The 27,986-nt window shown below is 39.0% G+C and overlaps 1 protein-coding gene across 1 annotated transcript in view; it reads right to left on the bottom strand.

Moving 5' to 3' along the window:
* The window catches only part of LOC130844974 (guanine nucleotide-binding protein G(q) subunit alpha), a 280,960-nt gene that overhangs the window by 60,911 nt on the left and 192,063 nt on the right, over positions 1-27,986 (bottom strand). The window contains exons 4-5 of the mRNA XM_057721434.1: positions 12,049-12,177; positions 9,231-9,360 (exon numbers count right to left, since the gene is read on the bottom strand). Coding sequence (XP_057577417.1) covers positions 9,231-9,360; positions 12,049-12,177 — 259 coding nt within the window. The remainder of the gene's footprint in view (positions 1-9,230; positions 9,361-12,048; positions 12,178-27,986) is intronic.

Genomic DNA, 27,986 nt, shown 5'->3' with positions numbered 1-27,986 from the left:
ACGTGCTGCAACTACTGAAGCCCACGTGCCTAGAGCCCGTGTTCCACAACAAGAGACGCCACAGCAATGAGGAGCCAGTGCACCACAAAAAAGAGTAGCCCCTGCTCGCCGCAACTAGAGAAAGCCTGCATGTAGCAACGATGACCCAACACAGCCAATAAATAAGTAAATAAATAAATTTTTAAAAAAAGAGAGAGAGAGATAGCAGAGAAGACACAGACACAGACGAGCAGGCCATGTGAAGACAGAGGCAGAGACTGGAGCTATGTAAGCACAAGGAGTGCCAACAGTCACCAGAAGCTGGATGAGAAAAAGAAGGGACCCTCACCTACAGCCTTCAGAGAGATTTCAGCCCTGCTGATACCTTGATTTGAGACTTCTAACCTCCAGAATTATGAACCAATAAATGTCTGTGGTTTTAACCTACCAAATTTATGGTGATTTGTTATAGTAGCCCTAGAAAATGAATACAGGAAGTATCTAGTACAGCTGAACATACACATTCCCTATGAACTCTAATCAAGAGACAATCAGGCACGTATAAGGCAAAAAACATGAAAAGAAATATCAGCATTATTTATAAAAGTCCCAAAGAGAAAACCACTCAGATGTCCACCAAAAATAGGATAGACAAATTCTGGCACATTCATTCAATTGAATAATATAAAGTAATAAAAATGAAAAACTGCAGCTACACACAACGTGGATTTATCTAATAAACTCATTCTGAACACAAGAAAGTAACACAAAAGAATTCATTTACTTTCATTTATATGAAGTTCAATACAGGCAAAATTAACCTACAGTGTTAGAAGTCAAAATAGTACCTTTGGGGAAGAGCGAAAGGGGTGGTTTTAACAGATATGATGTTAGAACCTTGCACCCCAAAATATGAAATCACAATTTCAAGCACATGTGGAACAGTTATAAAAACTGACCAATGACAAAAGCAATGTCCTAAACAGTAAATGGTGAGCTCTACCGTGTCACATTCACGGATGGTAACATTCAATACTGTAAAGTTGAGAAACTAACCTCAAATTTACCTATACATTTATTAAAGTTCCAACCAAATATGTGTTTGGAATTTGATAGGCTGATCTTAAATTCAAATGAAGACTAAAAAACCAAGAATAGCCAAGAAAATTCTAAAGAACAACAACTGATTTGATAACTTTTATATTACTACAAGAGTAGTAAATAGATCAATCAAATAGAGGGCCCAGAGAAAGAGCCACATGTGTAATAAAATTTGACATCTCACGTCATTAATATTGGTAGGAAGGAGGACTACTAGATGAGCTAACAAAATAAAAAAATACATCTGCTTAAAGTCCTTGGAAAGCCAAACAGTAGTGAAGAAATAACAGGTCAGAATTTGGGGAAGGACGAGCCTAGAGAAGTGAGCCCAGGCTTTGGGCCACTTTGCCATGGAGGTATCTGCTGACTCTGGAGATGGCAGCCAAGAGGCTTGAGGGGATGAGGCTTTAGTGAACCATCACTGCTTTGCCCTAGGCTATACGCTGCGAGTGAGGGTGTGCCCAAGGAAACAGGCACCTGCAGCTCAGCTCTCTAGCCACCAAAGGGCTAACGTGAAAAAGACACAACACCAAAGGCTGGCAAAGATAGGAAGTGACAGGAACTTTCAGACATGGCTGGTGGAACTGTAAATTGGTTCATTCACTCTAGAAAATACTTTCGCCTTATCTACTAAAGTTGAGGATATGTATTCCCTATGTGCCTGCAACTCTACTCCTAGGTATACAGCCAACAGAAATGTAAAGCCAGGTGTACCAAGGGACTTGCACATGAATATTCATGGCAGCTATTCGTAATATTCCCATACTGGAAATACATGCAAAGTCTATAGTTAGTAGAATGGATAAACAAATTGTGGCATTTTTAGGCAATAGAATACTATATGGCAATGTAAATGAATGAATTATGTAAAACATATATACCTTACAAATATAACTGAGCAAAAGAAGCCAGACACTAAAGTTTATATAAACAACATGCTGTCTATATAAAGGTCAAAAAACACACTATGTGATTCCCTTTGTATAAAAGTTAAACACTAGTAAAAACTATAGTGTTCTGGGACGCATAGTTAAGTACTAAAACTAAAGAGAAAAGCAAAGAAGTAATTACCTTACAGAACAGTGGTTACCTGCTGGGGGAGGGGCCCTAGCAAGGCTTCTGTGGTCTCGCAACGTTCTATTTCTTAACAGGGGTGTTGGACGCACAGATGCTTTGTGATAAACCAATGCGCTGCACATTTTTTAACTTGTGTACTTTTCTTTATGTGTATGTATATCTTTCATAATTAAAAAGGCAAGAAAACATCAGTGGAGATGGATGATGGATTTATTATTCAATACGTGGTACTGGATCAACTGAACAGAAGTATGGCAAGAATGTATTAAATCTTTACTTCCTATCACACACAAAAATCAATTATAGGTGTATAAAAAACCTAGGAAAAGCAAAAACCTTGTAAGTTTTAATAGAAAATATGGGATATATCTTCATATTCTATGGAATAAAAGTAATTCCTGAAGGAAATACAGTAATACAACCAATAAAGGCAATGACTGAGCTGACCACATTAAGATTAAAGCTATTCTATAAGATAAAGTGAAAAGACAAACCACACACCAATAATTTCTATATGTATAACCAGCAAACAGTAACAACCGAATATTTAAAACTGTGTATATATCAACAGAAAAAAGAGACAACTCCATTGAGGACTGGAATGAGGGGGAGAACAGGCAAGGGTAGGAAAAGGTGATCCACGCTGCAAACAACCGGCTGGCTGAGAAGTATGTGAAACGGAGTAGGGCATATTCACATAATGGAACGAGACGGTGATCTAAATAAATGAATTAGAGTCACGCGTTGCAACATGAAAAAAATCTCAAAAACAATGCTAAATTAAAAAAAAGACAAAATGCAAAATAAAATCATTTTAATAAAATTTATAATCATGTGTACTACTTAAAATCCAATATAACATATTACTTATCAACACATACACAGTAAAAACGTAAAAAATGAAAAAAAGTAGGAAAGATGTTAACTTGAGGCCAGTGGCTTCATCTGGGGAGGGAGAGAAATGAATCAGGGACGTTTACACAAGGACTTAATTGTATCTATACCTTTTCATTTCTGTGAAAATAAAGATTTAAAACAAATATGTCAAAAAGTTCAAGTTCTCTATAATTTTATAGTCTCCTGTATCACTGAAATAGTTTATAAAAAGAAAGGTAAACAAAATCCATTTCCCTAGCTAGTCTCAGTTTTATTCTTACACCCAGCTGTGTGTTTAGACCCCGTGTTACTGGCCCATCACAGTTACGGCACCAGCTGACACTGAAGGAAGCTTAAGAAACAGGCCTCGTGAATTCTGGCATTTGGTTTTGTGGAGGGGTATTTTCAAGGATATAATTTACTACCTCCTGCAGCATCTCTGTACAAAGTTGCAGGAACAGTCACTTGGAGGGCTCAGTACCAGAAGAAACTAACTTTTCTTTTTTTAATAGACACAGGGACCCCGGTAACAGACCATGACTGCTTCTTTCACTGGTTACTAACAGAGGCTTGACTAAATCCATGGACCACCACTAGGAAAGGTAACTGATTGTGTGATTTCTATTTTAATTCTTAATCTCACCCTCCAATCCTTACTGTCCTTTCATCCAGATTTTCCAGGTGATTTATTTTATCCTTTTGTGTATGTGATTATGTACACACACACACACACACACACACACACACACACAGACACATAAAGGAAAAATCTTTATACTACAATTTACAACTTCTGTTGATCTAAAGGCACCATTAACCGAATAAAGAGCAAGCTACAAAGTGGAAGAAGATGTTTGCAATACACACGATAAAAGGTTCACATCCAAGAATGTAAGGAACTCCCACAAATCAGTTAAAAAAAAAAAAAAGATAATTCAAAAGAAAAATGGACAAAGTTGGTAAGCAGCAGAGCTAAAGTTCCAATCTGAAGTCTTACTTTATTTTACTTAAAAAAATTATCATTTCACTTATTTGTAATGTTATCACCTGGCAACAATAACAATCACTATTTACTCTTTGGTCCTGGTAGAAAATCTTCCATTTTCTTTTTTTTGGGGGGGGGCAGTGGGGCTGGGGCGTGCACGCTAATAACCTTCCTGATAATAATTATATGCATGTCATTTGCTGTGATTACAGAAATCAGATTATACCGAATATACTATTTTGCAATCTTTTTCATAAAACTCATCTTAAAAAAAACTGTTGCATAGATTAAATTAACATGGGCTCCATGTCAAGTCTTTAGAGGATTTCTGATATACGTTCACACACAGTGTCCCTGTGTGTCTGCTTCCCTACACCCTTACCAGCACTAAGAGCAGGCCTCTGGTTCAGACTCATAAAGGGTGATCAGAAAACGTCCTTCTGGCTTCCTTCAAGCACTGAGAACACAGAAATTAAGAAGTAAAGGAGCCAGCAAACAGAAATGCCAGAGGATGAAAAGGGTGTGGGGAAGGAGTTTAGAAAAAGAAACAGTGGCTGAAAATGAACAAAGGAATGAGGAAATGGGAAAGGGGTTAAATATAAAAAAAGTAGGGCGTCTTTCAGGAATACTCTTGGTAATCAGGTCATGCCTCTGACACACGTACACTAAAGACGGAGGAGCAAGATGTGGTTTCTGATTTCATAATTTGATTGAGTCGATAAAGGAGGGCTAGAGCCAATCCCACTGAGAGTGGATATCTTAACCGAAGCTCTTACGTTTGGAGTTTGAATTTCTTCTCCTCAATTTTTAGTTAATTTCCTCCCCCAGAGCTGAATTTTATCTGAAAAAAAAATTCCCAGACTTCACTTGGAGTTTTTAGAGCAGAACAAAGTACATGCTTCACACTTTTAAAGAAAATGTTCAAACTTTGGTTGCAGTTGAACAACTTCAAAATGGCTTCATTTTAAAACTTAGTAGAGGAGAAATATTTGAAGGAAATGCATATTTTAGACTATTTGTTTTAAGATAGTTTACAATCACAGGAGCAATACAGAAACTCTGAATTACTAGTAAAGGGTCTCTGGCTGGTCTCATGTGAGTATAATAAGAGCTTAGAGGTGGAGAAGAGGGGTTTCAAGTTCTGCAGGGTCAGAATTTTCATTCTGCTTCTGTGTTCTTGGCCACCTTTCACAGCTCCTCTTGCTTTTCCTCTGAATTTGTCCCTAACTTCTGGAAGACACTATGAAGCAGGGGAAAGAAACCAGTCTACAAGGGCAGGGAAAGGGGCCCCGAGTGACCTTGGCCACGGGCCTAAATCGCTCCATTCTTGTATCCTCAGCAAAGTGACTGTCTCACTTCATGGAAGGTCAGCTGGTGAGATTCAAATGAGTAATGGTTTAAACAAGTTTTGAACAGGCATAAAACGCTAAGGTATGTCTACTCTCTCCTTTTACTATTTTTTTTTTAATCAATTGAGCAACTCCAAGAATCATATTTGAAGGATAAATGTTTATGGGAACTAATGTTGGGGAATCCATCTTGGTTCAAAGGAGGGCCTGGGGTACAGGGAACTATCTTAATATTTTAATAAAACTAAAACCTAATTGGTTGTGACCATTTCAAAAGGATCAACATAGGGAATTCCCTGGCAGTCCAGTGGTTAAGACTCCACACTCTCACTGCTGAGGGACCAGGTTCAATCCCTGGTCAGGGAACTAAGATCCTATAAGCTGCAGCATGGCCAAAACCAACCAACCAACCAAAGGATTAATATGTTAGAAGCATACATTCAAAAAAGGAAGTGTTGGAGAAAAGGGGTCTAAGTCTTTGGGATTCTATAAAAATCTTGGTCTGTAAGACAGTCCCCGAGTCAATATTTGAGAAACAACTTTTGTATTAGTGCTCAGATACTCATGTAACGAGAACCACAAAAACAAGGACTGAAAGACAGAGTTTGCATACACACTGATAAGCTGAAACATGTTATGTTAAATGCCTTATTGTGTGCTCTGGGCTTTCAGGGGCGCTGAGATAACGTACGTGTGAAAGAATTACAGCAGAATAGTTGGCTCCGTGCTGGTGTGCTATCACAGGGAAACCAAGACAGCAAAGGGAATATGCAAATCAACACAGCTCTACAACCCTGATTATGCTCACCCACTACTTGATAACATATTTCCTTCTTTGGAGAAAAGAAACAAATTCATTCCCCAAACTCTTGGAAGGCTGAGAATCTAGACAGACAAAAGCACATCTACATAAAGATTTTGAAGATTAATACATAAAGTTTTAAAATATTAAAAGCCAGAGCAATAATCTAAAATAAAACACTTCCCTTAGCTGCTTCTGCTTGTGGTCTGCAATGCATCTTCCACAGTTCCCCAAGATAAGAGGGAGACTTGTCACTCTCCATCCCCAGGTTTTTCTCATGAATATATATCAAGGGAAGTACAATAAAGTCTGCTTTGGATTAAAGTTATGAACATCAGATTTCAAAACCAAGAACAAAATGTTTTAGGAGTTTATTCCAGCTTTGTCTCCCCAAAACCCAAAAATGTGCGGAAAATAGAATTCTATATTTCGGAGTTTTCATAATGATGTAAGAAAGTAGAGAGGCAATGACATTTTCACATATTACTATAACTGGAAAAGAAAAAAGAATAATGCACTACATACTGACATTAAAAAATACTTTTGACAGTGTTTCCTAATTACCAACAGTGATGAGGGAACTAACGAGCAGTGTGTTTTTCTTATTCTGTTTAAGATCATCTCCAATACAACCATCAAGCTTGACTTGACGTCTGAGAAAAGAACACCACAGAATTACAAGCTGGGCTTTAAAAACATTCGCAAGTGGTTAGGGAGTCCCAATGAACAAAAACAGATTATTTTAATTCGTAGCATAAGGCAAAATGGGTGTACTTTTAGATGTATGTAGTGCCTATACATTGAATGGCAAGCTACTGTGGAAACTTTCCTTCTGTGGAAACTTTAACGGAATTTATGTGTTAGAATTAGCCAATGAGTTGCAAGTTTTAAAGTGATAGACTGATTAGCATTAAATCACACAATATATTTCTTTATAAATATACTGCATTTATCTCATATAAAATGTGTATTGATAAACATCTGTTTTCCTCTGTCTATATGTAAACAGTGAGATAAGAAATAAAATTATGCATGCTTCTTATGTCTTCTGTGTAGTTGAAATTATCTTAAATTTTATTTCACTGGACAGCAAACTAAAGAAGAAAAATGATGACCTTCATAACTAAGGCCTTCCTCCTCTCATACTCTCTTTTCTGACAAAAGCATCCCTCTTTTACGAGGTCCTTTAGGACAATGTTGTTTTTTTTCCCCCCATTTCTGTATCTCTTTAGATACCCTGGTATCCAGTACATAGTAGATGAGCTCTCAAAGTATTTTCTGTCTTGATTCAACATTCAACGAAATAAAAAGTGTTGTCATGCCATACACTTCCAAAATATGTAATATGTTTAAAATATTATACCTAAAGATTATGGAACAATAAACAGGTATAAAAAAATACATATAGAGATATCATAGCTAAAATTCTGACTGCAACTGCTTAACTGAAAGTGTGATAACTGATGCTCATATCACACTTTAGCTTAGCATGCTTTTCAGGCACTTTGCAGCTACAGAGGGTAAATGGCTGATAAACCTCACTGTTAAAAAGAAGTCCCTTAAATAGCAAGACATACATGGAAGAAAAAGAAAAAGAATTTCTTTGATTGGTTCAAAAGCCCATATACTTGCAACCCAGGGAACATTGGAACTGTATGAATAGTTAGCTCTATATGGGATAGTGGTTCATGAACTCTTTATCAATCCTACATACAAAAGAAATGCTATAGAGGACTGGATATGTATTTTAATGGCGATATTAACACCTGCAGAAAAATAAAATACTTAAACGGACCAAGAAGCCAGAATTCTCATGTACCAAAAAACATGTACAAAATTTAAAGTACAGGGACTTTCCTGGTGGTGCAGCAGATAAGACTCCGCATTCCCAATGCAGGGGGCCTGGGTTCCATCCCTGGTCAGGGAACTAGACTGCACATGCATGCTGCAACTGAGAGTTTGCCTGCCACAACTAAGGAGCTGGCAAGCTGCAATTAAGGAGCCCTGGAGCTGCAACTAAGGAGGAGCCCGACTGCCACAACTAAGTACCCCGTCTGCCACAACTAAGACCCGGTGCAAGCAAAACAAACAAATAAATAAAACCTAAAAAAAAATTATATTTTAATATGCCAGATCTTATTTTAATCAGCTATTGGGGATATGTCACCTCCTTTTTTTTATTTTTCTACCCTATTAGAAGGAAATTTAATATCTACTATTGGCATGTCAGTCTGCAAACTCTGCCTCTAACAGGATAACAATGGCATCTTCTCCATTCCCACAATACACACACTGAACTCCAGATCACAGTCACCGTTTTCTATGCCCCTTAATTATCCCCCACAATCAACTCTGACTGACCATGAAGCCTTTATCATCCTAAAAATCCATATTTATACTTGTTGGAATTTCATCCAATAGGGAGGAGATGACAACACTGAATCAGTTCTCCAGACGGGCATAACAAGGATGCTTCTTCAATCACTCAGTGCTTAGTAGAGACAAAGTTATGCATTAGCCTGTAGAATTCTATAAGAGCATAAAGGCCACATCACTAGGATACTTCTTGGCTCCAGAACAAACTGATTTAGAGCCCAGCTGCAAAGTCACTCAACATTTGCCAAGAGAGGTTTTGAGTACTCTTTGGGACCCACCCCTCACACAAACAACGATTTAAACAAAATGAAAACAAAACAAAACAGGCTGATTCACTCCATTACTCCCAACTCCATCCTGTGGGAAGAAGGCTATAAAATAATGTGATGATTAGCCTACGGATTTCCTTGTTATTTGCATTTTCAAAGCTTCTGCAAAGTGTTGAAAGTATCAAATAGGGTCTAATTAGATCTGAACACACAGACCTGCTCCAACATCTCATTTTCTGAGTATACCACGTGGTACCATAGGGTTATTTTTGGTTATTTAAAAAAACTCCCAAATCAGTAGTCAAGAAAGCAATGAAGTCAGTTTACCTCACTTCAGGTACCTGACCCCATACCCTATCATTTATTTGTATCAGATGTTAAAATAAAAATTCATTGCTGGTCCACAGAGCACTCACCTCATTGTCTGACTCCACGAGAACTTGATCATATTCACTAAGTGCTACTAGAAACATGATAGAGGTGACATTTTCAAAGCAGTGTATCCATTTTCTTCTCTCTGACCTTTGGCCCCCTACATCGACCATTCTGCAAGGTTAATAATATTCACATTAATAGCACATAAAGAAAACTATCCACATAAATATAGCTTTACTTACAAACTTAGGAAATCTCTCTAAAGAGAATGGTCATCAAAGTCTACTCAATTAATAATTATTGAACATCTACTAATTTTCTGCTATCTAACAATCAACGTCAAGACATTCTGGGTAATAAATCATTGCAGTGATTAGAAAGTTACCTGATATTGTATGAAAATTATAACTTTGTGAAAAAAAAAAAAAAATCCTGTGCCAAGCTAAGCAAAAGGGTGTTTTACTTAACCAAGCACAGAAGAGTGAGAAACAAAATGAATTTTACTTATGTTCAGCTCTAATGGCAAATACTGACTTCAGTTTCTTTTCCTATCAGATGAGAGTGAAGATCCTCATGTATTTCTCAAGGAAGCTAGAAATGACTGCAAATGCATTTAAAAGATATAAGATGCTGTACATTTCAACATGGGTGTGCCATGCTTCAACTAAATGCAAACACAACGCCATGATCTTCATCAGGAGGGGAAGCTTTGGGGGCTGTTTTTTCCTTCCAATGTTGACAATAATTTGGGACAGTCCAGTCACGTTGGGGAACGTGGTGCAATTCGCCTTATGCACAAATCAACTTGCTAAACTGCAAGCGAAATGATGTGTACAGAACATCAAGATGCTGTAAGAGGCCACCATTTGAACTATTTCAAGGATTTGTTTTTACACGTCAATTCTGTGCTAAGTGATTGCTCAGGAACCCACACTGGCATCAATTAATTTGAGTGCTAATGCATAGATGAAAATATCCAGCAGAACTTGGTAATGAATCCAAGTTTCTTCAGATTGTTGCATCCATAACTTGACTAAAATGTGCATAACATTTACAAGATAAAATATTTTCAGAAAATGAGAGCTTTAAGTGTAAACATTTGAGAGTAGGGCTCTTTAAGTGTTTGTTGAAAACTGCAGTTGTTCCTGGTGTTTTCCTGCCTCTAAGCATCAAACCTAAACTAAGAAATCAAGGATTTTCCAGTGACTGCTTTGAAAAGTTTCCTATGAAAGAGATATCTGAGGGGCAAAACAATGGAACGAGGGAGCCCTATGAACTACAGACATCAAAACTAGAATTCTTAGGTCTTTAGAAATATCAAAATGCTACCTTTTCCCTGATGTTGAGTCAATCATATGCTCATTTATAGGAAATCCTCATTCCACGAAATCCTGTCATGCTAAACCCTATAAGATACTTTTGATGGTAGCAAGAAATTATTCTTTTACATCATTACTCTTACTGGAGTGCCAAAGAATGTCCTTTAAAAGCTAATGCACAAAATGTAGAAAAAACCCCTAAGATGTAATAGTAACCTGGTTTCAGATTTCACTAATCATAAAGCAAAGAGGAGATGAAAATCTTCATGAAATGCTCTATGTTTTCTGAAAATATTCTAACATGATTATAAGCAGAAGGAAATTTGGTGTCTCAAATTAAAGATCTCTAAATGCAGTGGACTCAAAACTTAAATCCAGAATGCTGGAGCTATAAGGAACCTTGATGATCATCTAATGTAACCATTTTATTGATGAAAAAAATGAGGCTCAGAAATTATTTCCTAAGTGTCACCCTCTTTATGGATATGTCTATTAGAAAAGCGTAAGGCAGCCAGCTGCAACCACAGGTGCAGAGACTGATTAGAATAAAACGCACAGTGCTTTGCAGGGAATGATGGAGGGCCTGCTCCTCAGGGTCACATGGCAGACTTACGCCACAGGAGTTACATTAACTCCCACTTCACAGCCCTGTATTGTGCACAGTTGTCTTAAATGGGATGGCTCTCCCAAGGAACTCATCTCTCTATACCCAAAGACATACTCACATGGCCTCACTTCTCCACGCACCATGTGGTTTGTATTCTAACTAAAAGTACATCTGAGTGATTGTGTAATATGAGATGAAATGAAAGTACATCAGTCTTGTTTACTTTTTCTCATCTTGAAAAAAATTAGACTACTTCTGCTGAAGCATTACCCAGAAAGAATAGCAGCGGTGAGGGAGAAAGCAATAAATTCCATTCTATTTTCCTGTGTAAATTTAGACTAGGTTAATCAATCCATTTTCAAAATCATGTATTTTTAAATTTTTCAGGCAACTTATTTTAGGAATACAAAACGTCTCATATTTTTATTGCTACTGAAAAATTCTACATTGGTACCAGAGGACCTGGAGGAAACAATATGAAAGCTTCTGACAACCTATAACTTCTTTTATTAATGGGTTTATAAGATCATTTATATCTTATACAAATGTAAAAAAACATTTTTTACATGTACGTGTTTTACATTTTTTACGTGTAAAAATACAGTTTTTACAATGTACAAACACTGACCTCATTGTTAAAATGATTCCCAACAAATGTTATTCAGGACTCATGTTTGAGTAACTTTTAACCACCAGCAAACTAAGATTTCACTGATTTCTCAGTGATTTAATCTGAAATAAGAAACCTGCTCATACATCTTTCCTCTGTTTCCTCTTTCAGGGACACATTATTTCATGTGTCTCTAATGACAGCAATTGGTATAAAGGTGATATTGTTTTAAAGTCTACACATGATTTCCATATTCATAGAGTTCACAAAATGTGCTCAAGCCATAAGAGCTGGGAAATGGACTTTATGGACTCAGTTACTACCTGAAAATGACACTTTGTAAGTCAAAGGGGTATTCGATGATCCCTGTGGTGGGGACTCGAACTCTGAGCACATCTTGCTGCGTAGGCAGGTAGGCAGGGTCGGCAACGCGGTCCAAGTCATTAAGATAGCTGGAGAAGGGAAGACACAATGAGAACGTCAGTGACACCACCACACCAGGCATGCCGATGGGAAAGGAAGGGCGGCAATGAATCATAAGAGAGAAGTGGAGAGAGGAAAGAAAAATATTAGCAAGTGGTAGAGAAGCATGGGAAGCGAAAGATACAGTCAGCCTTCTGTTAGTCAGAGCAAGACTGTCCATCTATGGATGACCTGGTTCACTGTATTTCTCATTTCTTCTCTTACTATCAACTAGAATCCAGACAGAAAGTAAAGGGGGAGAAGAAAAGAATTAAATGAGTCTCCTATTTTCTATTTGTTTAGCAAGTCTGGTGGGTAAGCAGGAGTTTAAAGCAAATAGTTTCTGAATTATTTATACAAATGTTATTTGTATAAATAAACAGGCAACAGAGCTACACATAAGGTCAGGATGCATTTTTTTGCCTTTTTACAGAACATCAGAGCCTTTTCCTGGAATGTATTTCCTTATAAGACAGCAGCATACCATGTCCTAAACTCATGTCCAAAGCCTAAGTCATTCACAATTAATGTGAAGCCACGAGACTTCTAGTTACTGAGGCAACAATATCTAAGGCCGGATATTCCCAGTGGATAGTCACCACACCTAAACTTTTTTTTTTTTAAGAACTTTTATTGAGATACAGTTAACATACAATAAACTGTATATATTTAGAGTGCACAATTTGGTATCCCAATCTCCCAATTCATTCGCCCCCAACTCTCCCCGCTTTCCCCACTTGGTGTCCATATGTTTGTTCTCTACATCTGCATCACACCTAAACTTTAAATTTATCTGCTTATATGACACTTTTCCATTAAAAAAGCTTTTTATTGTGAAATAATTATAGACTCACAAGAAGCTGCAAAAAATATTACAGAGAATTCCTCTGTGCCTTTCACTTACTTTTTCCCATTGATAACATCTTATGTGACCATAGTACATTATCAAAACCAGGAATTTGACATTGATCCAAAACTATTAACTACAGACCTTATTTAGATTTCACCATTTTTACACACACACACACACACATTTTTGGGGGGTGTGTATACTTCTATGAAATGTTATTACATGTAGAGATTCGTGCAATCACCACCACAATCAGGATATAGAATTGTTCTCTTATCAAAAGGAAACTTCTTTGTGTTACCCATCACAATCCTAACCCCTGGCAACCACACATATGTTCTCCATCAGTATAATTTTGTCATTTCAAAAATGTTATATCCCATTCACTTTCTCTCAAATTACAAAAATAATTTACAGCTTTGAGAATGACATACTTTGATATAATTGATGACAAACAGGTAAAAATGACTGGCATCCTCATGATTTCAAAGAGTCACTATGTTTCCTTTGGCCCTGGAAGGGATGGAGCACAAACACCATTCCAAAGCATACGACTACAAACTATATACAGACAGTAACTAATGTGTGAATCAAGATTTAAAGAAAAGGTAGAACCATTATAGACTGGGAAGAGATTAGCTCCTCAACACCTTTATGCCCACAAACAAGAGACAGTGAGTTCTGAGACACGTAACAGGGAACGTCTGGTGTGGAGCATAACTCAGCAGGAGCACCAGCACGCAGGTGACATGACCCACCAAGGATAAAGACTTTGTCTCATCCTCTCTTATTCCTGCCTTCGTACCTAAAAGAGTGCCTGGCAAAAAGCACTTAAAGATTATTTGCTGAATGGATGGATGCTTTCCTATGCTGAGATCTAGTTTTAGCATTATTTAAATATCCTTCTTACTAGTGGTGTTTCCATACCAATGATACTGTTAAATTCGAAACTGAGATTGAAAAAAACATAAGTCTCTAAGATTCATGGGCATAAAATAGCAAAGTCTGACTTTAACGAAGAAATAAATTACTGCTTTTTGAAGCTGTATCAATTCTTTAAGACAAAAAAGGACACTATTAGTCTGGAAATTCCTAATACAAAGCACCTAATTAGTATTCTAGAGGCCTTATCCCAAACACATCAGGGATTCTCTAGATGGCAATTAGCTCTCTACTGACTGATAGGAACCAGCCTGATACCTTTAATTATTATAAAAGTGGCAGGGGGACAAAAAGAGGGAGAGTCTGGGAGAATATGGGCTTGAAAGGCAGGAAGAAAATGTAAAAATGGAGTGTACTCCAAATTTTAGTGAATACCTTGGCACGGTCTTGGTGTGGCCTGATGGGGTTAACGAGCCTATGTTCTGGGTGCTGGCCTGTATCTTTCTACAGATAAACCAGCTCATCACTCCATACAGGCAAAATCAACTGGTTATGCTAAAGAGATGGAGTTTTCTGATTTATCACGTCGTTGATTTGAGAAACTCGAAATGAACGTACATTTTAAAATCTGCAAGATCATCATTTAACTACTATATACAAAAATTTAATTTAGAGAAATCAGAAAACTTCCAATTCACATTGGCAACCTTGTTTGGAAATAGGATGCCCAGTAAACCATTTCTATTCACTTCAGCCAATCCACAGAGGTCAGAACAGAAGGTGGCTAAGTCTTGTACACAAGGGGCTGATATGTTCTTGTGGGAAAAGAAATCGTGGCTTTGTTTCTTGAGGATGAACTCAACAGACTACTTGTCGCCACTTCATTTTTAAACATGTGTGCCTGCACAGGAGAATTTAAAGAACCAGCACATGAAGTGGGAGATTTCCTGTCACACTGTATGTGAGAACCTTGCCAGCCCCTCTCCAATTCAAAAGGGTGGACTGAGCTCTGGGAAAAACCCAACGGAGTAGGACAGAATCAGATACACACCTGTGACTGAAAGCCACTGACACGAGTTTAGAGGCTGCCCTAAAAACACTGTCAGTGGTGTCTCTCTGTGAACCCTGGGCACTACTGAGATATTAGCTGAATATCTGAAGCATTCACACTTGTAAGAATATTTTCCCCCTTCATCTTTCTTTTGCTCCTTTTCAATGTAAGCATAGTTCAGAGAGTAACAACAGAAACATAACAATGAACCTACACTGGGCACTGGCTGCTTGCTAGGCTCTGTTTCGGCTGTTCATTGCCCAGCTTTCAACACATTTCAAGGCAAGGAACTGGCCATTAAAGGGCCTCATACATTTCTGATTAACTGGAAAGCGAACCGCACTTCTTGCTTGACATTCCTGTTGTTTTGCTTCAGTTAGACGGTGGAGAGAAAGGTCTACTTCACTTGTAGTAAAAAAAAGTTCAACTGATCTACTTTAATAAAAGAAAAGAATGGAAAGGAACTTGGATCAAGGTCTGCTAGTTGAAACATACGATATCCAGAACCGGAACCAAACCAAATGAAACCCAGAACACCCCAAAACAAGACTAGGAAAATAAAACAGAACAACAACAAGCCCCCGCACTGCTCCCCCCAACCCCAAGCAAACAAAAGACATACAAACTATTTTCTCCTACAGGACGCTCTGGGCGGCTCAAAAGCTATACCAAAGCTGAAGGCCTGTTGCAGATAATTTGAGAAACAACCAAAACGTGCAGGGCACCTAGACCAGCATCTTCCAGTGCCAAGGAGAGGCCGGTGTGGGCAGCATCTGCCTGCATCAGGCACCAACCCCACGTGGCCTCTCACTCTGGGCTTCAGGACTTGGAGAGAGACAGTGTTTTCTGCATTTCACATTTGCTTAGGGAAAAAAGCCACTTTACTCCCTAGCACGATAAGACTAGCACATGGTCATTTGTTGATTCTGTCACATTCTGAGAAGAGGTAATGATGAAATAATCTCTTAACTGAATGTTACTTTCTGCTGAAGCACCTCATATTTGGGGGAAAGCCTCTGGTGGAATATGGGGGGGATGGGTTCATGTTGGATTATCCCATTCATTTAAGCTTTAACAAAGAAACACTGAGGTCTGAACAAATTTATATTGCAGAGTAAATTCAGAGAGTTAATTATAGCTATAATTTGTTTTGTAGGAATGATTCTGAGTGGCTGCTGAGGTCATTCTCAGGGTGTTGCTATGGTGACAGGCACAAGGTACATTTCCAAGGCGATGTATGTGTAACAAGTGGCTGGCAGGAGCTCTCTGCTGATGTCAGAGAGAGAAAGCTCCATGGTACACATGGGACTTATTTAACTGTCTAGAAGTGAAGACATACTTAGGACTGTGCTAGAAAATGGGAGGTTTAGTCAGTTAAACTCATCTTACTCCAATCCATTCACGGGAATTTAATGACTTGTCATTGCTTTGAGACATTCAATAATTGATAACTTCATAATTGATTAAAACAAGAAAAGCCCTCAACATTTTCCCACAGACGTTTGCCCAGTTAGGGCTCTCACACTCTGTGCGGTCAAGGACCATGACTCCCTTTGTGCATGAGCTAGTCACCAACACTCAACCGAGGACCTGGAACACAGCAGATGCTCAACATGTGACCCAAATTAAAACTATTTTATGGAAAATGCTGTAGTGGTTAGAAAGGCAGGTTACACCTTCTGGGAGAAAACAAAAGAGTTTGGGGGTTTTTAGGTACCCATCTTTACATAACTACCTCTCTGGGCTATTACTGGCCTGCATTATGTAAGAGCTAAATTCTGAATTAAAATGCCTCTGATGCATATAAAGACAACACAGAAAGGAAAGGCAGTATCCATTTAACTTCATTTAGTAGATGTGCTTCTGGCTCTTCTTTAGGTCCTGGCCACAAAATGATATAATTTGTACATCCGTTTTATGCCTATCGGTATCAAGCTTTCAGGCCTTGGAATTCATTCTAATACAAGGAAAACAAAGGGAGTGGTCCCTTGTTAACAAACGATTGTGACACAATATCTTTAATGGAAGAAACAGGTTTCTGCTGGTTTTCAGTGAAAAGCAAGGCAACAAAAAGACTCTAGTAAAATTTTCATAGTTCCTTTCCTACCATGAAAAAAATGCAGGGTCATCTGAAATTCAACAACCATCTTGATCATGACATTCTGGTAAGCGTTAAGGAAATGAAACTCCCAGGATATGATCCCTGCCTGCAAGGAGTCTACCAACTTGTAGGAAAAAAGGGGTTATGTGAAGAGGAGCAACAGGGAAGTTTATTAGGGCAGGAATGAATGCGTGCATATTTTGGAAAGAGGCATCTTCTGGGAACTTGTTTGAACTGTCTCTAATCCTTGGTGATTATCCACAAAACATCCTTCTCTAGCATGGCTGATTTATAAGAAAGACTTAAGGAAATCATGCCCATTTGTTTATAATTACACCTTGTAACTGCTAAATTCTTTTTATATTTAACTTCAGTATCATCTCTGGCTGCAGAAAAAATAAGAAATTCAGAAATGGGATAGAATCCATTACTTTAAATGATTAAAAATATATGCGATAAGCTTGCATGTCACTAAAACAATATGCTCTAATCAAATTAAACATGGCATTTCTCTTTTGAATGTTTTAAAAAGAGATTCCAATTTTCTTAGCTTTTGACAATAGTTTGTCAAGAAGAGTTTTGAGCTGACCTTCAAATTTAATTTATGCTCAAATTTGACATGTAATGAGAACTTATTTTTTTTAGATCTTTTTAAAAGGAAGAAGAAAAAGCCCTACTACCTATGACTGGAAGGGTAATTGAAATCTACACCAAGAATAGCATAGAAATTAGAAATTCAAGTGGGTTTTTTCTTTAATGGGGGAAACATGAATAAAATTTAGAGATGATTCAGCAAGTAAACTGTATCATATTACAGCTGGAGTTAAAAAAAATTAATACACGCATTAGGCATACAAACCTTAGCAATTATACCAAAAGGGGGGGGGGGAGTGCCCGTGGGTGGTAAGTGGAAAAAGAAATCTCTGACATTTGTTCTAAATCCAACCAATAACTGAATATAGCAACCTTGCAGCATTTAATGTGACACCTACTATGAGGTGTGTGTTGGGGTTCTTCAACTGCTGTGTTAAAAGTATCTTATCTAGAGGCTGTATTTATCAATTTAAGAGAGTTGAAGTTCAAGTCAGATATTAAGATGAAGTTCTGGCACAGAAAGTGACTCTGGTAGAATTTCACATTTTTAATTATTGAAAAGAAGGTTAGAAAAACTAGGTCGACTTCATTAAAAAAATTAAGAAGACCTCATTGTAAGAGGAACAGTCTTGAGGGACTTGAAAGCTAGATCATGCCTGAGATCTTATTTGACACTGTCAACTGCAGTGGAAGCTAAGGAGAAATTAGAAACATATGGTTACTGTGCAGTTGCTATGTGACCACAAGGATTCCAAGGAAAAAAGTAAAAGAAACTGTCAAAGTGAACTTAAAAAAAAAAAAGTGAAAGTAACATTTCTGCAAAACTGCTGTCCTGAGGGGAGAGTCAAGTACAGGTTTCTATGCCAGGACCCACCTAAATCCCTTCCTCCTCTGGTAGATCCTGCTGCTGAAATGAAGCTGGCTGGTAATCTGGTTAGGCAGGTTAGCTGCACGGGATTTCTGATTACTCATTACACAAGCACTTTCATCTCAAGAGCTTTTTGTGGATGGCAAATCAACTTTCCTTTTTCCTCTTTAACACCTGGCGCACCATGATGAAAGTTCAAAGAGGTGCAGCATTTACAACAGAGAATTTGTTCATAAGAAATTATTTGTTTTCAATACAAAATTTCAGGTTTAAAATAAGATCACCTAGTGGTAGCGGAGAGGGGGGCTACACTCTCACAGTTTATGAAAGCTACTCAAGGGATAATATTCTGTGAGATTAAACAGAAGAAATCATGCATTTCAATTGCCCTTTGCCAAAAAAGTAAACCAACCCAGGAAATCAGACCTTTTTGAAAATAAATTGAATAGCTCATAATAAGATCCTATATCACTGCATTTAGTAAATAATTTCAGTATCTTATATATGGATAATTGACCTGAATGTCTAACGTAAAGAGACCACTAGTGTCAAGTGGGGAAGGAGCTGGGCGGCTATGTGTGTGACAGGCAGACTCCATGGCCAAGGTGAGGCGTGGGTCAGAGCAAAAGATTCCCAAGTCTATTGCCTGAAAAAACAAATTATCCTTGTAATTAAGAGCAAAAACAAAACAACAACAGGGGGGAGGGATAAATCAGGAGCTTGGGATGAACATACACACACTACTATATATGAGATAGATAACCAGCAAGGGCCTACTGTATAGCACAGGAAACTCTGCTCGATATTCTGTGATAACCTAGATGAGAAAAGAATCTAAAAAAGAATGAATATATGTATATGTTCAACTGAATCGCTTTGCTGTGCATCTGAAACTAACACAACATTGTAGATCAACTATACTCCAATAAAATTTAAAATATTAAACAACACCAACAAAAACAACAACAGAAGAGAGTGAAAGCGACAGAGATAGAGAAAGAGAAAGGAAGGGAGGAAGAGGCCTTTTTCAACTTGCCTGTTTGGCTTTGTCAATTTATTCATCTTTTATATGGTAGCTTTCAAAGCTGTTGACTAATTTGGACACAATTTTTATACTTCTAAAATGTATCAGAAGGGTCCGAAGGCTACTTTTTATTCTAGTCTGCCCCTCTTGAACTGTAAGGACAGTGCTTAATTCAGTTAATTTACACATTTATTGAAAATCTGTTATATGTTACATTCAAATCAGTGTGTGTGCTGGAGAGGGAGGGGGGTTGACACAGGGGGCTGGTACAAAATACTTAATATATATATATGTATATACACGCACACACACACACACACATATATATATATATACGCTTTGCCTTTAGGGACATCAGGCTACCTGGGAAGCAAAGACAGTGCAGATGAATCAATTAAGAAATAATTAAGTGCCAAATTGTGAGGTGCTAACTATGAATGCATTAAGAAGGGAGAGCTGATTATGAACTGCAGTCACTAGAGAACTGTGTAGAAAAGCGGGGGATGAGTTACACCGAACAGACCGGATGGGACTAGAACAGGCAGAGGAGGGGACAGAAGAGAAATGGGAAGAAGTGAGCAAAGAAACATAATTTACTTATTCTTCTGTTATATTACTCACTCATTCACTCAATGACTTTCTCTCAAAGCCTGTACTGAAAGCCAGGCACTGTGCATAGCACTGGGTGGGAACCACAAAGGGAAAAAAAAAAAAAAAAAAGATGTGGTCCTGTCCTCAAGGAGCTTGTGCTCTAGCAATGGAGACAAGCATGCTATAAAATTACCACTTTACAGCACAGAAAAGATGTGGCTCAGAAGAGAGCTTCCAGGGATGGTAGCCAAGAGTCAGCCATGAGCAAAAGGGACCTGACTAGCGCAGGTCTCTCACGGCCACGTCTCCTTAACTGGGATGTCAGTTCTGTAGGCTCAGAACTTTCATTTTAACAAGGATGATCAGGTCTGAGGAGCCGGTCATAGTAAACCAATTACACTAATTATAGACCAATGTTCTTTAAACCAAGAAGCCACTGTGTGAACGAAGAACAACATCCGGGTCAGCCCATCAGAGTTCAAAGAGGGCTTGGCAGGTGCAGAGTCAAAACAGCGGAACGGGCTGATGGAGAAAGCACGTGTCCTGGGCTCACTTGAGACTGGAGGTGGGGTTATCTCCTGGTCAGGTACGAGTTCTATTAGGCCCCCTTCAAAAGCCGGTCAATCCTACCTTTGGCTCCACTGACTGTTAAATCCCATACTCTCCTCAAGCAGCTGCACCAGGCACTACAATGGGACAAAAGCCAAGACATACGAAACACAGTCCTTGCTCTCAGAGCCAAATCCACTCAATCCACATTTCTGGTCATTTATGCCGTCTTTAGTACTGGGCATCCTTTGCATGGCATTTAGAGGTACTGCCAGGGAATGCAATCTAGAGAGAGCTCTCTGATGCTCACTTCCTATCTGAAATTTGCTGTGCAAAGAGCTATTGATGGAGTACTGCTCAGGGACAGCAGGCCGTCCATTCTCTCAAAAACGAATCTCTGGGTTGATTCAGAGCATCCGAGGCCTAAGGTAGGGTCTACCTAAATGGCGGAAGTGGAAGCAGAGTACTAGCTGCCTTTTCATATTCAGTCTTCTTCTATGGGAGGGGCTTGCAATTTTTTTTTTCTTTTTTTTTGCGGGGACAGGGTTTGAAATCAGATAGTACTTTAGGCTTTGTGGGCCATTCAGTCTCTGTTACAATGATTCAATTCTGCCACTGGGCACAAAACCAGCTTCGGGCAGTATGTAAACACATAGCTTTGGCTATGTTCCATTAAAACTTAATTTATAAAGACAGGCAGCATGCTGAGTTTGGCCTACAGATTTTCCAATCCTCTCCTATGGTAAGATCGCCCCTAGTTTCATCTGGAAACAACGTCATCCTGAGTAGATTGTAGGAAGGACTATAAAGAAGAGGTCAAACTACTGAATGTGCAAACGTCCTGCCAAAATATGAGCAAGCAGCAAAGTGACAGTGAGGCATGTCTCCCACACCCACTCTGCCCTTCAAGCAGAGTGAATGAATGACAAACAGGTGTCAAGGCAACCCCTGCCTACTACATCTCTGTAAGGAAGGTCAGAATGGTTAAGTCTTACCATCTCTAACAGCTCCAAGCATTCTAAACAAGGAATACTAGACACCAAGTCTTAGAATCATCAGAGTTCACCGTGGAAGACAAATACAGCATATGTTTTATTCTTGCAAAAGATTATTAGGAGATATGGCTCATTAGAGAAAAGAAAACAAAAACAGAAGTAAATACGTCACTCAGGTGAAAAAAGGGCCACTCCATGTTATCGCTCACTCTTTAAAAAAGAGCAAACATATTTAAGATCAATACCCTCTTCTGAGCTCAAGATAGCATTTTTAGTAATTTAACTATGTAGAGAATAATCTCTCTGTTCATTACATTTCCAGGTAAATCTGGGGGGTACCAGGTTTTCACTTGACTGCATAGGATAATGGTTTCTCAGATAAAGGCATTCCACTGTTACAGAATCAAAGGATTTCAGAATTTAGAAGAGAGTTTAGAGATTACAGAACAGATACCAGTGTCTGAAGCAAGTGAGGCTTATGTGGTCAAAGTCCCACAGGTGAGAAATGGCAGATGCAATCCCACTGAAGGCTGGACTTGGACCCAACTGTCTCACCATACAATGTCTTGTCTGCCTCCAAAAGCCTGCAGTAGGCTTACACTTCTTTTTAATAGTCAGATAAAGAGAAAAGTTAGAATGGCTGCAAAAATTAAAGATAACACATGCTCAGGTTCAAGTATTTGGCTTCTGAGTCAGAAACTACTTCAGCAAGGTACTTCTTCAAGGATTCAGCCCCAAATCAGGTGGATATGCCATCCTACCTCTGAAAAATTCATTTTGCATTTAAAATCCAGCATTCAAATTCCTTGTGCATTTTTAAACTAAATTAAAAATTTAAGCATGAAGTTAGAAGTAAACTCCAAATGTGACGTATGCTCAAAAGCCAATTTTCATGTACTTTGGATTTATGGGCTGTGGAACATGTGGAAACTTCAAGAAGGTGTCTGATCTACTGAAAACCTTGGAGGACACTTCAGTAAAGCAAGATTGGGATTACTTGGTTTCTTAAGGTGAACATGGATAGAGCAGTCTTTTGCCAAAAGCCTGCAGTGTGAGGCCTGTCCTCACTATATGTCAAGTTGATTGAGATTTGTGTTCTCTGGCTAATGTCAGGGAGCTTTTGGTACTGTAGGCAGTGAGCTCATTTGACCTGATGTCTCAGTATATTAAGGCAGGTGGTGAACCCCAGCAAAAAAAAAAAAAAAAAGTAAACCTACAACCATCTGTTTGTTGTGCTCTTTATCTAAAGATATTCTGAGCCCTCAGATTTTTTTTAATCAATAACAAAAAAGGTAATAAGGGAATCTACAAAACTCTCCAGCATCTTAGAATACTTTTTTAGTCTTTCATTAAACAGAACTGGAAGAATATGCCAAATTAAAGCCAGCTGCAAACTTATCCCAAACTGCTTACCCATAGTCTAGAATCCCCCATCTCCTTGTTGCTACCAGTGCTGCCTATCCTTTGAGCCAACCGATCAGCAAGTTGGCTAATCAAAGTAGAAAAAGGAGAGCTCAGATCATTTTAGCGTTCTTATCGGCTCTAGTTTGACTCCAGTAAAAAATTACTGGATGGAGTATAGGAAAAGGGGTTAAGACTGTAGACTAAAATAAATAATATTTCTCAATTATCTGTGAACTAGAACATCTTCCATGTTGCATGAACAACTGAAATACTGTTAAGCATGGCTAAATTGTCTAGATGATAATCAAAACCCTGCTGGATGTATTTTCCAGTAAATTGGAACTACCTATAGGCAGCATTAATGAAGATTAATAAATAAGTTTTACTTTTCATGGATTTATCTATTAGTCTATTAGTAGATATTTATCTATTAGTCTATCATCTATATATCTAACAACTGTCAATTCTCTCTCTCTCTCATTCAACCATCCACCCATCCACCCATCCACCCATCCATCCATCCATCCATCCATCCATCCATCCATCCATCCATCCTCTATGAGGTTGGACTTCACAGTGGTTAAAAACTTGAGCTCTGGAGGCAGCAAATCCAATTTTGGTTTCTACTCCTATCACTTACTAACTGTGTTACCTTGAACAAGTTACTCAACCTCTCTGAGACGCTGTTTCCTCTTTTGTTTCATGGGGATAATAAGAAATATCTACAACTTTGCATATAAACAACTAAGCACAGAATCTAACATACTGGAAGTGTTTAGCAAATGGCAGCTATTTTGATAACAGAACTTTCCAAATGCCAGACCTTCAAAAACAGCAGGAAAAAAGACTTAAATGCCTTTAGCTCTGGAACCTCATAGTTTACAATGGTCAAAGACACATAATGCCAACATCGCAGTCACTGAAACAGTGGAAGTTACCCATCTATTATTTCACGGAACAATCATTTGTGAAGGTCAAATGTAAGCAGTCAATGTTACGCACTGCAGGCAGAAGAGAGAGACACTTCAGTAAACATGATAACAGAGACAAGAGAGATTTGTACAAGTGTTAAGATACATGACAGAATGACTCACTATCTCTGGGGTTGGGCAAGACTTTCAAAGGGTGTGACTCCTCAACTGGGTTGTGAAGGATAAACAGGAGCTCACCAGACAGAAAAGAAGAAGAGAGGCATGCTTGGCCTCTATTCTCAGTATTCCTGGCAAGTGGCCTGCACTGACTCTTACAATCAGCAGAGTTCTGGAGAGAACCGCTATTAAGCTGCAAACTTTAAGCAGATGTTCATGGCAGGCATGGATTCTCACACCGCTAGAGACTGGATATCTGCATGTCCCCTAAATCTAAATTGAAGAACCACAAGAGAGACAGTCAATACACTCAGGGAGGCTGGTCTTAAATTCAGAAGGATTTTTGTTAGGTGATAATACTGTATTAGAAATTAGGTCCAGAATATCAACAAAGTTTTTAAATTGTAATTATAAAGACAGAAAGAACAACACAGAAACCCCACCTGAAGTAAAGGAGGCAGGATGAAATACTAAAAGATACACCAGTGGAAGGTACACAAAAGTCAGAAAGGGAAAGGGGTAACAACTATCTCGAATGCAGAAAGAGGAATTTTTTGAGTTACTCTGTGAAAATGAAGTCAGTATTGGGAATCAGTGATGCTCAAGACAGGTAACCTACATCCTCATCAGCACTATCCCCGCAGTTCACCGGGCATTCCTTGGACCACACTGGAGGAACATGTGGAACACAGCAGCAAATGGGTAAATCCAAAAAGCCGCTGGTCTTATCTTTGTGCTGGGAAGGTTTTCCCAGCTAAGATAAAGGAAAGTGCCTGGGACTAAGAGGGGAAGAATAAAGTGATTCTAATACTTGGCCTTCCGGCACAATGGGATTAAAGGCAAGCCAGCCAGGCTACTTGGGCCCTGATCTATAACATAAGTGCTGAAACATCCTAGGAAGAGATCAGAAACATGGGGCCAGCTAACTCAGATTTCTACACACAACTTACATAACTGGCAGGAACAGATTGGTTCTACTTCCTGAAAGTAAACAGGAGTCTTCTAGAGAAAACGAAAGGGAAAAAAACAAAACACTACTTCCCTAGGTTTCATTTACCTAAGGTGACCAAATGTCCCTGCTTGACCAGGAGATTCTCAGTTTATGCCTGCTATTTTGCTGTAATTATTAACAGTAATCCCTTCCTTCTCAAAATGTCCTGGTTTGGATAAGTTATACAGTCACCATCTATTTAGTCTATGTAACAAACTACTGTAACAAAAAGACCGAAACATATACCTTTTGGTAGAAAATGTATTTCAGGATAATCAAATAGCACCGGTGGAGGAGAAAACCCTGTGCTTCACAGAAGAATGCCAATGCAGACCAACTGATAAAAGTAGAAAATCATTCTTTTACAAATCCTAACGGAATTATTAAACCAGATAAGACTTTTTGATTGGAATTAAAACAATCAGGTGAGGAGATGATGGGGAATTGGAGATTACACAATGACAAAGTAATACCACACAGATTGCTTCTGGTGGCAGAAGGAAAAAAATATAACTTTATAATGGAGGCGGTCAGTGCCCTCACACTGTGGTGAACCTTAACTTACCAAACGTGGGTAAACCAGTGTACAGCATCACTTAACGTGTATTCTACTCACAATGTTTAACTGGAAACTAATCGAGGCTTTAAATGTGACTTCCAGCGTGAAGAAAACCCAAGAGACAGAAGAGGAAGTTAAATTACGCTATGAGGCAGCAACCAGGCCCAATCTAGGCCAGTCTTTTCAACATGCCAGCAGAATACAAAGCAGGTTTCTCCTAGATTAAAAGAGACTTAAGGGACATAAAAGCCAAATGCAATGTGTAGTCCTAAAATCGACGGACTCTAAAGGATATTTTGGAAGAAATTTGGGAAATATGAATATGAACTGGGTGTAGAATGATATAAAGGACTGAGGATTACTTTTAGGTATAATATGGTATTATTTATTCTGTAAGAAAATGTCCTATTTTTAAAAAAAGATGCACACTGAAATGTGGGTATAAGTACATGTTATAATTCACTTTATTACTTCTGCATAAAGAAATGGTTAAAAAAGAGATAGGCGTAAGTGCATACACACATATACCCACGTGTACAGTTTAGATAATTGAGTTCTCCCTATGCCCATCAGGGGAAAGTAGGACTGTTTAAAGAATAATCAGCCGAAGGGGTTGAGATCAGCCCGTGCCAGGTGCCCCCGCATCTTCAGCTCTAACATGAGGGACGTGCCCACAGAGCAGGCGTGTTTTTATGGTAGATGCAGGCTGTGCGACAGATTTCTAAGATGGTGGCTTTCTCAGCATCACAGTGCTAACAGGAGCCTGGAGAAATGGTCGTGGGTAGCTCTTTGCCCTAAAGCAACTCATGGGTACTTGTCCAGGAGTGCACAAGTCTACACTGAAGGAATGTCACCAGACACGTGGTAGAGCTTTGTCTCAAGAACACAACTGCAGTAGCTGACCCAGGTGTCCTCAGGGCAACCAGGAATCTCTCTGAGGGCCTATCCCAGGAGCAGGAGGCAAACCATTTCCTAACGGGGAGCCCTAACCCTGGTAATAAAACATGTCATTAGTGGACACGGGTGCTCTGATGCCCTAGTTGTAAGACCCCTCTGTAGGGAGAACACATCTAGGTGACAGGTAAAGAATAGAACAGGTGAGGAGGGGGAGAGACGGGATTTATGATAAAGTAAAAAGACAGGGGTTACACATGAGAGGTGGAAGATTTATCTGTGAATATAACTTTATAACGGAGGATTTCTTCATCAGTAAGGACCAGGAGAGGCATCACATTAACAAAGTGAGGAGTGAAGAGGAGTTAAAGGAGAAACAGAGATGAGGGCGGAGGGGTAAACCGGAGATGGGGGAAGACATGATGAGCAGGAACAGGAACAAGGGGTAAAACACAACAGCAACATGGGGAGATGGGTGAAATCTGAAATGGCAAAGGAAACAGAAGGACGGGGGGGTGGGGGTGGGGGGGCAGGAAGTAAAAGGAAGACAGCTGGCCAAAGGTTGAGGGGGCAGAATTTGGAACATGTAAGAGCTGAATGCAGCTTTTTTATCTCTGTACTCAACAGAAACTTATACAGTAGGAACTTGGTGGGGGGAGGAGAGATGGAGGGAGGAAGGGAAGGGGCGGACACGGAAGACGAAGGCTGAGGATAGGCAGTGTGGAAGCCTCCATGAAGGTGTGGAAGAAGGACAAAGGAAGTAGGGAATGAGGAAACACACGTTTCAGAGGCACACAGTGGTGGGTATCAGCTTCAACACGACAGACTCGGTGCTCCTGAGTGTTCCATGTCACATTTCAGAATGATATAATTCAGATATACCTTAGGAACACAAGAACTGTTTGCACCAGGCAACATTTCTGTGGCTGACCTGAATCATAACTTATCTTATACAAATGCCTAGAACTAGGATTAAAAGCATGAATCACTCTACTGCAAGCACAGAGCCAAACAGCTCTCGGATCTTCTCTGCACTACTGAGTGATGCCAGTCAGCCTGTGGGGCTGCTTCTTTTCCCCACGGTCCTGCTCTTATCCAGAGGGTCATTTCAGCATAAGAACTGACCTGAGGTTGCTGAATATTTTCCACCCGTTCTTCTGTCTGCCCAGAACCAATACAAGAGGCAAATGCTGGGTTAACATAATTAATGTAGACAGAAATCTGGCTAAACACTACTAAAAAAATCCATTTTTCAGGCGCCTGATTATCTAGATGGCTGACCGCATTGATTACATTAATCCAATGATTGCCAAATCTGTACTTTCTTTCTGTTAGGCAAGATCTAATCTAGAGAACTA

This window comes from Hippopotamus amphibius, chromosome 2 (assembly GCF_030028045.1).
Source record: "Hippopotamus amphibius kiboko isolate mHipAmp2 chromosome 2, mHipAmp2.hap2, whole genome shotgun sequence".
Lineage (NCBI taxonomy): Eukaryota > Metazoa > Chordata > Mammalia > Artiodactyla > Hippopotamidae > Hippopotamus > Hippopotamus amphibius.
This window is presented reverse-complemented; position numbering and strand designations above follow the sequence as displayed.